Here is a 13,065-nt window from a genome sequence, read left to right on the forward strand (position 1 = left end):
CACCCTAAGCTCTGTCATCCTTCATCTTCAGGTAAGCAGCATCTCTATGAGAGGACATGCAAGGTAAGGAAAGCCAGGGAGAAAGAGCTTTTCCTTACTCCATACTGTGCATCACATATGAAAATTCTAATATAATTTAATCAAACATGCAAAAAAGCACGTGAATCTTTTGTGTTAAAATACTAAGTATATAGAATAGCATAAAAACTCATTACCTTGTTTAAAAACTGATATACAGAAAATATGAAGAAACAGTTTCTATGAGCCAATCCTGGCTTTGATAGGCACACATACAAAATGACTCTGGACTATTTTGGTTTAGTTTGCTTCCTGCTTCAGACACTCTCACTCTTAGAATAGTGAACAGTATCTGTGTGAATCATAAGCTACATGAGCTGTTATTCATAATGCAGCACACTGCTATCTCCATACATCTAAACCTGAGAAAACAAAGTTATTCAACAAGCTCTTTCATTTTTGAATCCCTACTGCCTATAAGCTATTCCATTGCATGCTACATGGAATATGAAATTATAAAACAGATAAAACGAATAAGGAGTATCCGCTTATGGAAATTATACTTTGGTCTGAACAGAAGTGCACCGCTCAATGTGTTTGCAATGCAAGCTTCAGAGTACACCATTCCTCACAAGCTCAAGAAACATAAGGCATATTCCTTTTTTTCTAAGCATTGGCTTTAACTGGGGCTAGAAGATGAGTTTCAATTACAGAGGACCATGCATGCCAGGGTACAGAATTTAAGCTTTATTACAAGGGAAGCAGAAATCTCCTGAGGTATTCTTTCTGAAGGAGATGAGAAGCACACATATACTATACTTAGACACTAATCATAAATTTATTATAATATTCTATCCCAAGAGTGTAGTAACAAATACTTGAACTGGGAATACAAAAGGCAAATACAAGTCCTTGCAAAGGGCATGTCACTGGAACTAGTGTCTTTCTGCTAATTTGGTTTTGTACTTTAGTTGTTACCCAAACACAGAGATCTAGGCAGTGATGCCTACCAGTCACAAATAACACAGTCCTTTCCTAGAGGTGACTGGTTAGCAACTTACCTGTCCAGTTTGGAGAAAGGCAGGAAGAGTTCTGCATATTAGAACAGCTACAGAAAAGGAGGCAGGGGAGAGAGTCTAAGGTCTAAAGCCAAGATGAGATTATACGATCACAAATTATAGGAAACTCAGAGAGCACAAACACTGAGAGAAGTGAAAGGCCTGGGAACCAAGAGGTCCTGGTGGTCTTCCAAAGACTAGTTTCCAGAATGGCCGAATGGAGGTAGGAATTACAGTTGGGGTGGGCATGGTAGTTCGTGCCTTTAATCCCAGCACTGTTTACTCTACATGGAGAGTTCCAGGCCAGTCAAGCCAAAATTACTTAATGAGACTCTGCTATTATCACACACACACACACACACACACACACACACACACACACACACACACACAGAGGAGTTACACAGGACTGACAGAATGAAAATAAGCTATACATTTGTAATTGTGGGTATTAAAGGCAAAGAGAAGATAAAAATCCCTGAGTCTCAGGGGCTGGTGACAAAGTTCAGCAAGGTAAATGTGCTCACACTGCAAGTTAGATAATGGCTGGAACTCCCCTAAAAAGGTGGATGAAGCAAGTAGTGCTCCCCGTAATCCCAGCACACCTAAGGCAAGACAGCAGGCTGAAGCTCACAGGCCAGTAAGCAGCAAGTGAGAGACAGACCTCAACAGGTGGGAGGAGAGCACGAACTCCTGCAAAGCTGTCCATGCGCATGTGCACATGCAGTCACACTCATCCAAAGCAATAATAAATACATCATTTAAAATTCCTATATACAAACCAGGTTTCGGACTATGATGCAGATTTTACATTCATGGAGTAAGTTTGCTTACCTGGCAAAGACGAATTCATGCAACTCCAAATTTCAACCTGAAATTGTAATGACCAAAATGCTTTTATGCAAATAACTAGCTTCTATGCATGATAATTTCCACATGATAAATTACATGATAAATTCCTGGACGCCTCGAGCCCTCATGGTGGAAGCTCCTGCACACACTGCAGTCTAATCTCAATGTACCACCAGCTATGGTGCACACATGTGTACATGCATGCACACGTACAGAGTGTAAAAACGGGTAAGCTGAGAATGCGAACTACTGCATATTCTTTTCTCATTTCCCACTTAAAAGTGCTGAGAGTAGCCAGGTTCCTCGGCCTATTTACTAACGTTACCTTTTCCAAGTGCACAGAAGGTGTCTGCTGGGCAGCTTAAGGAAAGAAGTCAGAACTGTTTGACCATCATGGGCCTCGTCCTCCTTCCACCGTATAGAAAGAAGTTCTCTCACGTACAACCACACCCGGGCTCTCTGGGCCTGGCCCACACACATTCTAAACAATGAAACCCGCCCAAACTCTGGAGACACGGCAGACTTCCTGATTCGGACTTCAAGCAGTGTATCGATAAGTGTGCCAGAAATGGAGCGTTAGAAAGAATTCAGCCACATATTTTCCCTTATCTCAAATTTAACTTTCCAAATCCAAATAAATGCAAGATTTAGTTTATTATAGTTTTCATAAAATTAGTTAAATCAGTGATAAAATTCTAAATTCTAGATGAAATACTACAGTGATATTTAAAGGCTGGAATACATTATATTTAAGACTATTGGTATAACTAGGCCCTGGAATAGAAGATAACAGGTGAAAGACACTAACTTATTTACCAATTTGTAAAAAGATTTTTTAAAAGTGAGGTTTAAATTTTTATTTTGATCACATATTCCGACCACACTTAAGTTTGATAAATCTAAAAGTCACTCATCGGAAGCCTTTGTGTGCACGAAGCTTCCACAGCTCGGAAGACTCACCATTGTCTCAGGGCAGTAATCTGGGGCTCTCTGCAACAGATGTTTCAGTCGGGATTCACTTTTTGAGGAGAAAATCTATTTGACAAAAAGAAAAGAGGCCAAAAATCTTTTGCTACATTTTGTTTTAAAGGAAGAGGGGTAAAAGTAGCATCCTCTAGATGTGCCAGTTTCCTAGATGCTTTTCTTTTATAAGAGGAACCTCTGGAGGCCTCTAAATCAAGCTACAATTTGCTTTACATACTCTGTCTCACTATACAGCCCAGGCGGGTATGAATTCAGCATCCTCCTGCCTCAGTCTCCAAAATGCCAGCATTCAGGCAGCTTCTGAGGGAACACGACTTTCTCTCTCTCTCTCTCTTTCTCTCTCTCCCTCTCTCTCTCTCTCTCCCTCTCTCTCTCTCTTCCTCTCTCTCTCTCTCTCTTTCTCTCTCTCTCTTTCTTTGATTTATTTATTTTGTGTATATGGGTACACTGTAGCTGAACAGATGGTTGTGAGCCTTCACGTGGTTGTTGGGAATTGAATTTTTAGGACCTCTGCTCACTCCCGTCAACCCTACTTGCTCCTGTTTGCCCCACTCACTTACTCGGCCCAAAGATTTATTTATACATAAATACACTGTAGCTGTGTTCAGATGTGCCAGAAGAGGGCATCAGATCTCATGGTGGTTGTGAACCACCATGTGGTTGCTGGGATTTGACAACAGGGCCTTCGGAAGAGCAGTCTGTGCTCTTACCTAGTGAGCCATCTTGCCAGCCCCGAGGGAACATTTCTTATAACATTATAAGGAAAACAAACTACAGCCTACTGGGGTGGGAATGAAAGGTGGAGAGAGGAAGGAGAAAGGAAGAAAATACCTATTCTAATGTCCTAGTTGTTTTTAATCAACTGGTGGTAATTTCAAAAGAAACTCTGTTTGTTTTATCCTTGCTGCTAGTGAGGTGAAATCAGTTAAGCTCTGGCATAAGCTTACAGCCAACACCATCTCTGAATGCAATGCTGAAGAGCTGACGAGGTTCACTTCAGGGTACATGACTAAATGACCCAGGCCCCACAGGAATGTCATCAGTACAATTACAGTTTGCTATCTCAGTAAGATATAAAGCATTATGTTACAGAGAGACCTTCATGGTTTCCTGCAAAGTTGAGACCATAAAATGCATGATTGGTAAGAACAATGAAAAAGATTTATCTCCAGTTAAGTGTATTCAGGACCCACTTTTCTCTATAACTTGCAAATGTAATTAAAAACTAATAGGAACTAGAAAATCACCATTTTGCAGTATCGAGTGAATTAGTGCATTTAGACAATTATCAGCAATGACTATTAAATATCATAGAAAGGGACAGCTAGATCTATTACCACTCATGGGGAAGACACGCCAAACAAAACAACCAAAAATCCTTCTAGTCTGATCAAGTATCTGGCTTGTCTCAAAAAGCAAATGTAAATCAAATCTATTAAACTTAAATGTATATCAAGTGAAATTAAACAAAAATAGTCAAGTATGGGGGCACATACCTGTAATTCCAGCACTTGTACCAGGCCACACTGACCACACCCCCCCACACCCCCCCACAATGCACCCCAACCCCTGTGTGTCTCTCTCTGTGTTCATCCTCTCAGTCTGTTCCTCGGAGAACGCTGACTAATATAAGGTATTAAACAACTCCTAAATGGTTCTGCTCTAAATCAAACTACTGATTACTAAGAAGTACAGACAAGACATTAAGTGATACCAGAGAAATTTGAACAACGAAGTTTAAACTATGGGAAACTCAATAGGATAAATGGCTGAATTTATTCATCAAAGCAATTCCTAGAAAGTTATAGATCAGCCAAGTATGGTGGCTTATCTCTGTAATCCCAACACTAAGGAGGCTGAGGTAGGATGATTGTGGAATTCATGGGCAGCCTGAGCTACAGTGTGAAACCTGTGGTTAAGAGCCCTTGATGCTTTCCGGAGTACCTGAGTTTGGTTCCCAGCATCCCCATTAGGTGGCTCACAACGTCCCTTAACGTAAGCTCCAGGGGCATCTGATGCCTGTTCCCAAACTCCACAGGCACCTGTGCTCACAAGCATGTGCCCATACACTCACAAGCATGTGCCCATACACTCACAAGCATGTGCCCATACACACAAACACATAATTTTAAAGTTAAACCAAAAGCAAGAGCAGTAAGTACTTACTCACTGAGTCACCACCCCACCCCCAACACTGTCTTTTAAAGCAAGTGATAACAATGTAATTGTTGTTATCATCATTACTGTTTGTGCAAGATACTTCAGCCATATCTACAGCTGAGTATACCCTCTGTCCAGTATTCTTTTGTCTGAAGTCCTTGTAAATTATAGGTTGAGAAAAAATGTAACAAATATTTAATATGACAGTTGGTCTGCTCTAATATAAATGTTCTTTAATAGGGTAGAGAAGAAGACTAGGAGGACACAGACTTACGATAAGTGAAGCATAAGTGGCCATGATTAATAATGTTAAAGCTCGGTATGGGAAAGACTATTCTTTCCTATCTTTGTATTTACTTAAGGTTTTCCACTATAAAAGGATAAAAGGAAGAGCAGGAATAAAAACAAAGCCGGCCAAGGGTGGACAGTAAGGGAAGACAAGTAGTAGGTGACCAATCTCAGCAGTGCACTTGGAGAGAGCTCAGAGATCGCTATACTCTCATCTCTGGGGGCCTGCAGAGATGGCTCTGTGGTTAAAAGCTCCGGCTGAACCTGGGTTCAGTTCTCGGCGCCCACACAGCAGCTCACAATCACCTGCAACTCCTGCTCCAATAATCCCACCCCGCTTCTGCCTCTGAAGGAGCTAGGCCTGCAAGTGGCACATAGACATACATATGTGCAAAACTCAAACATAAGGTAAATATAAAAATAAAAAAGATTTTCAAAATCATCTCCTTGTTTTTCCTCTATATTTTTCAAAAATAAGAAAGGCAAACACAGAATAAATGAAAAAGTCCAAGCACTGACAGGTTAGACCAGTGGGGAGGCCATTGACTGAGGAAGTGAACGCAGGTTTGGCCTTATGTCAGGGCTGCGTAGGTGGTTAAGTATGGCTTCCATAATCACCAACTGAGCACACAGTAGCTGTTCTTCCAACCACTGGTGAGGGAACTTTGGTAAGCTTTATAACTTTTCTTATATTTCAATTTCTTTATTTATAATATGAAGATGACATCACTTCCAGATTGTTACTAAAAAAATGTGACTGGTGACTGAGAACATTACTTCGCAAGCTCTAAGGCTAGAATTATGTAAGGTTAAGCCCTAAGGTGAAAAAAGGAAGCTAGGACTTTACCAAGACATCTTGCTGCAATAGAACTTACATATTCAACCAGAAAAACTCAAACTACAAAAAAAATTTAAGACAGTAAATAAGTAAAACAATGAATCCACAGTGTCTAACATGTCTGCCAATTATTAACACGTCATATTCCCTTTAACTTTCTCTGCGTATGCACATATTTGTTATTATTAGTGTCTTGATTGTTTTAGGATTCATTAGAGACAGTGAGATTCTCTGTTCCTATGTCCTAGCACGAGCTTGGGCTGTAGCCCAGTTGTTTGAGTGCTGCACGCATGCTCAAAACCTTGGGTTCTAGTCTCAGCCTTGCATAAATTAGATGTGGTGGTGTACAACTGCAATATCTGGGATACACGAGGCACTGTCAGTAAAACAATCAATCAAACAAAATCCAAACGCGAAAAAGCACCCCAAATTAAATTTTAGCTCTTTAGAATAAGGACTCTGTCACACCTGACCACAATACAGTGACCATGCTAGGATCACACCACTGATAGAATATTATCAGCTCATGTTCAGGCTATAATCAAGCTTCACCAATCTGCCTCACTCATTTTTGTTGCGAAACTTCTTTTTCACTCCAGGATCATTGATTGCATTTGGCTGCCAAGTCACATCAGTTAATTTTATCTGGAATCATTTCTTAGCCTTTTTTGCATTATAATAGTGGTATTTTTAATAGAGCTGAAATGTCTTAATACAAGCTATTGTTTCAATAGCCCTCACTATGGGGTGGCCTGATTGTTTCCACATTTTCTGGGCTATGATACTATGTCCCTTTTCAGTGCTTCATGTCAGTTAACACATTATTTGTGGTATAAACTGTGTGAACGCTGTTATACAACAGACTTTTGCAAAGGCAAATGTAATACTTATGCTATTGTATTCACTAATATTACCAAGCTTACCTGCTCACACACATCACGGCACATTTGGTTATCTTTTGAATGATTACAGCATACAGCACCTAGAGAGAAGAGGAAACATGATGTCTCACTGTTAAACTGTCAGGATTATACAACAGGATCCACTGCTCTGTAGAGTCTTCTTTTTTTGTTTGTTTTTTGTTTTCTGTTTTTGAGACAGGTCCTCCTGATATTTAATACAAGCTGGCCTCCACATCCCTCATCCTCCAGCCTCAGCCTCCAAAGTGCTGGTATTAGGCTGTTCCTAAGCCATGTGCTATCACATCTGGCTGTCATTGTTCATTTTAACTGGATCTTCCATGAACATCTACTACAACATGGGTGCTAGATTTGTTCCTTATCCTAGAGAAACTAATAGGAAAGACAGTCCTATAATAAAAAGTGTTATAATATAGAAGTTACTATTTAATGTATACTTTCTATGCACTACATTTTCTACTTAGCTTGTTATATATATTTTTCAGTCTTAAGATTACTCTATGGATAATATTTTATTAACTATAACACAAAACTAACTTGTTTTTAAAGTGGTGGATTTTGTTTAGGACTTGTTGAATTTGAGGTTTCTATAGGACTTTCAGATGGAAACTCTGGTAACCAAAGCCAAAACTTGGAATACAGCGAAGAGCCTAGCCTAAAGATCCAACTGTGCAAGTCCTGAGTATAAAGGGTATAAGAGATGTGATGCCATCTACTGAAGGGAGTTTCTACTGAAAAGCAAGTGTAGCACCAGACCCTAATGACAGCCACACCTGAGATACATAAAGGACCGAAACATGGCTGCAATAGAGCAGGAGAGGTCAACCAGTACGTGACATACAAGATAAGGAATGGCAGGTGCCTATACACAGAAGGCAGAAGGATGAAAACCAATTTGCTCAGAGAGCCACCTGCTGGTTAGATGTTGTAGCCCTTGTTTGTAATCTAGCATTTGGGATGAGAAAGCAGGAAGACTAGAAGTTCAGGGCCAGCCTGGGCTACATGAGACTCTGTCTCAGGAGAAAAGATTTAAAAAGCCACCTTTGGAACATCTCGTGTAATTCCCTTTTACTTACTCATTTGCTTGCTTGCTTGCATGAGTAATGTGAAGAAGAGTAGCCAACATATAGGAAGAAAAGGAAGAGAAAGAACAGGGAACAAGCTCCCTGAGAAAGCCACGTTAGTTGAATATTCTACAGGCTGATTAGGACTTCCTGACTGTGGTAAACCCAATTATCGTGGGCTATCTTTAGTCCCTTTAAGAGTCATTATCACCCACCTCTGTACGAGACATGGTTTCCTTTTGACTATCAGATAAAATCTCTGGAATGTATCAACCCAGCAAAGCATTAACCAGCTTCCACTAAGCCCCAAATTATGACCTTAATAAAATAGTATCTGAAACAGTGTAGAGATCTTCCCATTTTGCTACAACCCACCTGCCCAGTGTCCCCATCCACATATCTAGTAACTACAGAGACTTCTGATTTATTACTCTCTTCTGTTGTCTGACTACAGAAGTGTTTCCAGAGTGGATCATGTTATCTAGGGGAACTGGAACCCATGTTGCTGGGCCATGGTCACTCATCTTTAGCTCGGAATAAGATATTTCTTATTCCCTTTGGAGCAAGAGCATGTTCTGCCTGCTAGAACAGCAACCAGGAATCAAGTAAGTAAAATGCTTCAAGAAGGTGACACGTGCTGGAAGCTCATGTGGAATTCACACTGATCACAGTATTTAGGAATTTAAAAAATACTGTTATCAGTGTGGGCCAGTGACGGCAAAGCTGAGTTCAAGAAGGTACACACATCCTCTTTCCAATTCAAGAAGGTACACACATCCTCTTTCCAGAGTTAGGTTGTACAATGAAGAATCTGGGTGGCTTTGTTCTACCTCATGAGAGGGAAGACTCCAGATCCTTGGAATTTCCTCAACAACAAGAGTGCCTTTGCTATGATATGAAGTAATCCAACAGGATGGCTTCAGAATGGGGATGAGCCAGGCCTGAAAGGTGAGCACTATAAGCAGGGAGTTGAGGACTGAGTCATTTATTAACTTGACCTCTCAATCTTTGGTGGTGAGGAGGGGAATAGGGGCTGATTCAACCGTTTGACTAAAAATTCAGTTAATCCTAGACAATGAAACCAAATAAGAACTCTGGCGCTTCCCTGGCCGATGCCTACACTGATGTGCTGGGGAGATTTTACATATGGAAATGTACATTGATTCTGCTGGGTCTGGTGGGATATACCTTACATCCCAACAGAAGCATATAGATCTCCGAATACAAGGCCAGCCGGGTGTACATAGTGAGCTCCTGGCCAGTCAGGGTTACACAGTGAGGCCATGTTTCAAAAACAAAACTGCACACATGCGAGCACACATGTACTCATGCATGCATGCATGCACATATTCTATGAGAAGAGACAGAAAGCTCTGTACTTCCTCCCAGACTTGGCCCTGAGAGTCTTTATTGGGCTCACATCCTCTATGTAAGACAGCAGTTGTACACAAAGCTTATACTCTTAGAGTAATTTGACATATACCACTGCCCTGAGCTCTGAGTTGTTCTAGTGAGCTACTGAACCTGGTCATGGGAATGTTAGATCTGTACCCAGATCAAAAGTATGTGAGTTGAGGCAGGACAGATGGCTCAGTGGTTAAGAGTGTTTGCTACTCCTCCAGAGGATGGGAGTTCAATTCTTAGCACCTATATCATACAGGTTCAAAACTGCCTACAACTCTAGCTCCAGGTGACCCAATACCCTCTTCTAGCTTCAATAGTACCTACACACATGGCATACACTCATTAAAAAATACAAAAACAAAAAAACCCCAAAGTCTCTTTAAAAAGTATATTAACCTGGCAAGACAAGGAACTAGTTTCTTTTAGGCAGCAAGGGAGGGCTCATGGTGGATCAAGAGCACACAACACCTGACTCCTTCCCCAGAGTAACTAACTCTGGTTGGGCCTGTGGACTCCTTAATGGTGTTGTCCCCATGTCATCTATAGTGATCAATTCCAGTGGAAATCAGTTTCCACCCAATCCCCACCACAGAACCCATGAAGGATCACCAGGCAGGGCAGCATGCCAGCACCCCTCCAGCAGGGCCCTTCCCACTCCCAGGAGTTCTTCCTTATGGTTCTTTAATAAATCTGTTTGCTCTGGTTAATCCTTGTCAATATTCTTATTCTTGGGCATGAAACAACATACTCTTGGGCTTGAGACAACATACTCAAAAGCTACCAGCTTGGGGGACTTTGGTGACTGACTATCCCGTGTTCTCAATTCCCAGTTCTACCATGAGCCAAGAAGGCGCCACCGTACTCAAAGACCCTGGAGTAAGGTTAGTGTGTATAGAAAGCGGTCTTGGTAGGGCCGTGCACTTTAGCTGGCAGGGTCTGTGCACACTCTGGTTATGGCAGAACTGGACTGTAGCATACCCAACTGGAGGTCAAGCAGAAAGAACATGGTAAAATGAGGTGGGGACATGGGCTTCAGAAGGGGTACTGTGCTCGGGGACATGGGCTCCAGAAGGGGGTACTGTGTCTAGAGATAGGGGCACAGTAGTGAACACAGAGGTGTGTTCTTTAGCATCTGGTAAATCACAGTCCCGTGGTAGCATACCTAGAGTTTTAGGGAGGAAATGCTCAGGCTTTGTTTGGCCCACCAACTGGACAGCTTGGCCACCTGTCTTAACACAGCCCTGAAAGAGACGAGTAATAGTACAAGGCAGAGACCGAATACACGTGCTCGAAAGGGAAGCAAAAAAAAAAAGGCCCAGTGACTCAGGTTTGTCTTTAGGGTATTGATTGGAACTTTTATTTCAAACAGAAGAGGAACTGAAGCAGTAGGCACGAGGTTCACATAATTAAGCAGTCCTGGTTAGGGTGTGGGCAGGCTGACCTTTGTCTCAGCATTCTCTTTACAAGGAGGGTCCGAAGAACTTGCTATAGCTCTCATAAGCTCAAGAGGACCAATCTAGTTATGTGTGATTATTACTTCTGCTCCAGGAGGCGGAGGAAAAGTCGTTTGTCCTGCAAAGTTTGGCTGCTCCTACAGGTTTAGGACAAGGGCTTATCTCTGTGACTTCAGCCTTGAAGGGAGTGAGACAGATCAAGGAGACAGCTACTCTATAAGTGATTAATGTGACAGATGGTCAAGCCAAAGTCTGAGCCACAGTGAAAGAGATAGGCACAAAATGCAGGATGAGATGCCAGGCTCTATCTTGCTTTTAAGTTACCTTGAGGGTGAAGAGCTCAGTGCCTTTTATGAAAGGCAGTTTCTACATGCTTGCTGCAGCAGGATAACAGCCTAGCCAAGGAAAGGATTTAAAGACAGTGCTAAATGAAGAGGGAGGCGACGGCATCTACCTTCTATGTGAAACAGACAGGGTACAATAGGATTGAGATGTGTCATTGTGTGGGCTTGAACTGAAACTGCCACCGTCTGAATTGGTCCCTTTAAGAACTGAGAAAGAAGGCAAATATAAACATGGGTTTTAAACATAAGTTTATACAGTTTTTTTTTTTTTAAATGTGTGTGTGTGTGTGTAAATGCTTGCAAGAGCATGTATGTGTGGATGCATGTGGACATGGTGTAATGCATGTGGAACCTAGGGCTGATGTCAGAGTCATCTACAACTGCTCTTCCTTTTTATTTATTGAGGCAGGGTCTTTTGATCAAGCCCCAAGGTTTTTTGATATGATTAGTCCTGCTTGCCAGCTTGCTCTGAGGAGCTCCTGCCTCTACCAATTGAAACTGGAATTGGTAAACCCATTCACATGGGTGCTGGAGAGCTGAACTCCAGGTTAGTATTGGAGGAGAAAAGAATGAATAAACAAGTGAATAAAAGATGGCACTTCAAAGGCCATTAAGTGCAGCACTGGAGACTAGCTCTGTGAGCTCAGTGTCTGGCGGAGAGATTCTACTCAGCCTGGTGGTACAGTGCAAAGCTGCAATCCCAGCAATCTGGAGGCTGGTGCAGAGGGAGCAGGAACGAGTTGAAAGTCAGTCTGGATTATGTGGGGAGTTTGAGGGCACAAAGGTTTTCTAAATCAAAAATGGAAAGTGTGTGTATCTACATACATACAAAACACTTTTCTTACACCCCCACACAATATACATACATATATATACACACTTTTCTTATGAGACGCGCACACACACCCCCACCTCCAAAGGCACTCGGTGTGACCTGGTGTGCTGTAGAAGCTGGCACTTTCTTCTGACCTCTAACACAAAGGTCATAAGAGGGCAGAAAATCCAGCAGATTTGGAGGAGAGATAACTCAGAGTAACATATGGTACCAATAAACACAGACTTAACAAAAAGAAAACAACCAGGCAGACAGGAGTCTGATTTGGGCCTAGGAATTAAAAAAAGAAAAAAAAAAGTTCCTTGAAGCAAAGGTCTATTTAAAACAGAGTCACGAAATGTACTCTAATTAAAACTCTCATAGCAACTGGAGGTTATATTAAACTATAAATACAGAAGACCCCTCCTCCATTTTATATTTAATAGTGAGGGTCAAATTTATTGTAAAGTGGCTTCCAAATGAGAAGTTTCTAGAAAGAAACTGCATCTTCAACTGACCCTTCTCCAAGACTGAATAACAGTTTCACTTCAATGACAGTACAGGTTGGACTACTGCAGGTCCAGAGCCTAATTACAATTTATCTTGGGCTATCTTTAGCCCCCTAAATACACTGTGACTCTCTGGAATGTATTAACTTAACAAAATCCTAGTTTCCCCCACTCAGAAGGCTAAGAACACTAGCAGACAGCATCTGAGGCCAGCAGAAGTTACTCACTCCACTTCGCTCAACCATGCACTAATGTTTCCACCAACGTATCTGGAAGGGCCTTGATTTAGGATTTCCTTTGTTACAATGCTGAAACATGGGACTTGGGTAAGCTAACTCTGTGTTCCTGGGCTATGGCC

The 13,065-nt window shown here is 41.6% G+C and overlaps 1 protein-coding gene across 1 annotated transcript in view; it reads right to left on the minus strand.

The window, feature by feature from the left end:
- The window catches only part of Reck (reversion inducing cysteine rich protein with kazal motifs), a 68,995-nt gene that overhangs the window by 47,139 nt on the left and 8,791 nt on the right, over positions 1–13,065 (minus strand). Inside the window, exons 2-4 of the mRNA XM_021159440.2 lie at positions 7,122–7,180; positions 2,889–2,963; positions 1,911–1,947 (exon numbers count right to left, since the gene is read on the minus strand). Of these exons, the coding sequence (XP_021015099.1) occupies positions 1,911–1,947; positions 2,889–2,963; positions 7,122–7,180 (171 nt within the window). The remainder of the gene's footprint in view (positions 1–1,910; positions 1,948–2,888; positions 2,964–7,121; positions 7,181–13,065) is intronic.

The sequence above is a fragment of the Mus caroli genome, unplaced genomic scaffold (assembly GCF_978045245.1).
Source record: "Mus caroli unplaced genomic scaffold, Mus_caroli_1 scaffold_6, whole genome shotgun sequence".
NCBI lineage: Eukaryota > Metazoa > Chordata > Mammalia > Rodentia > Muridae > Mus > Mus caroli.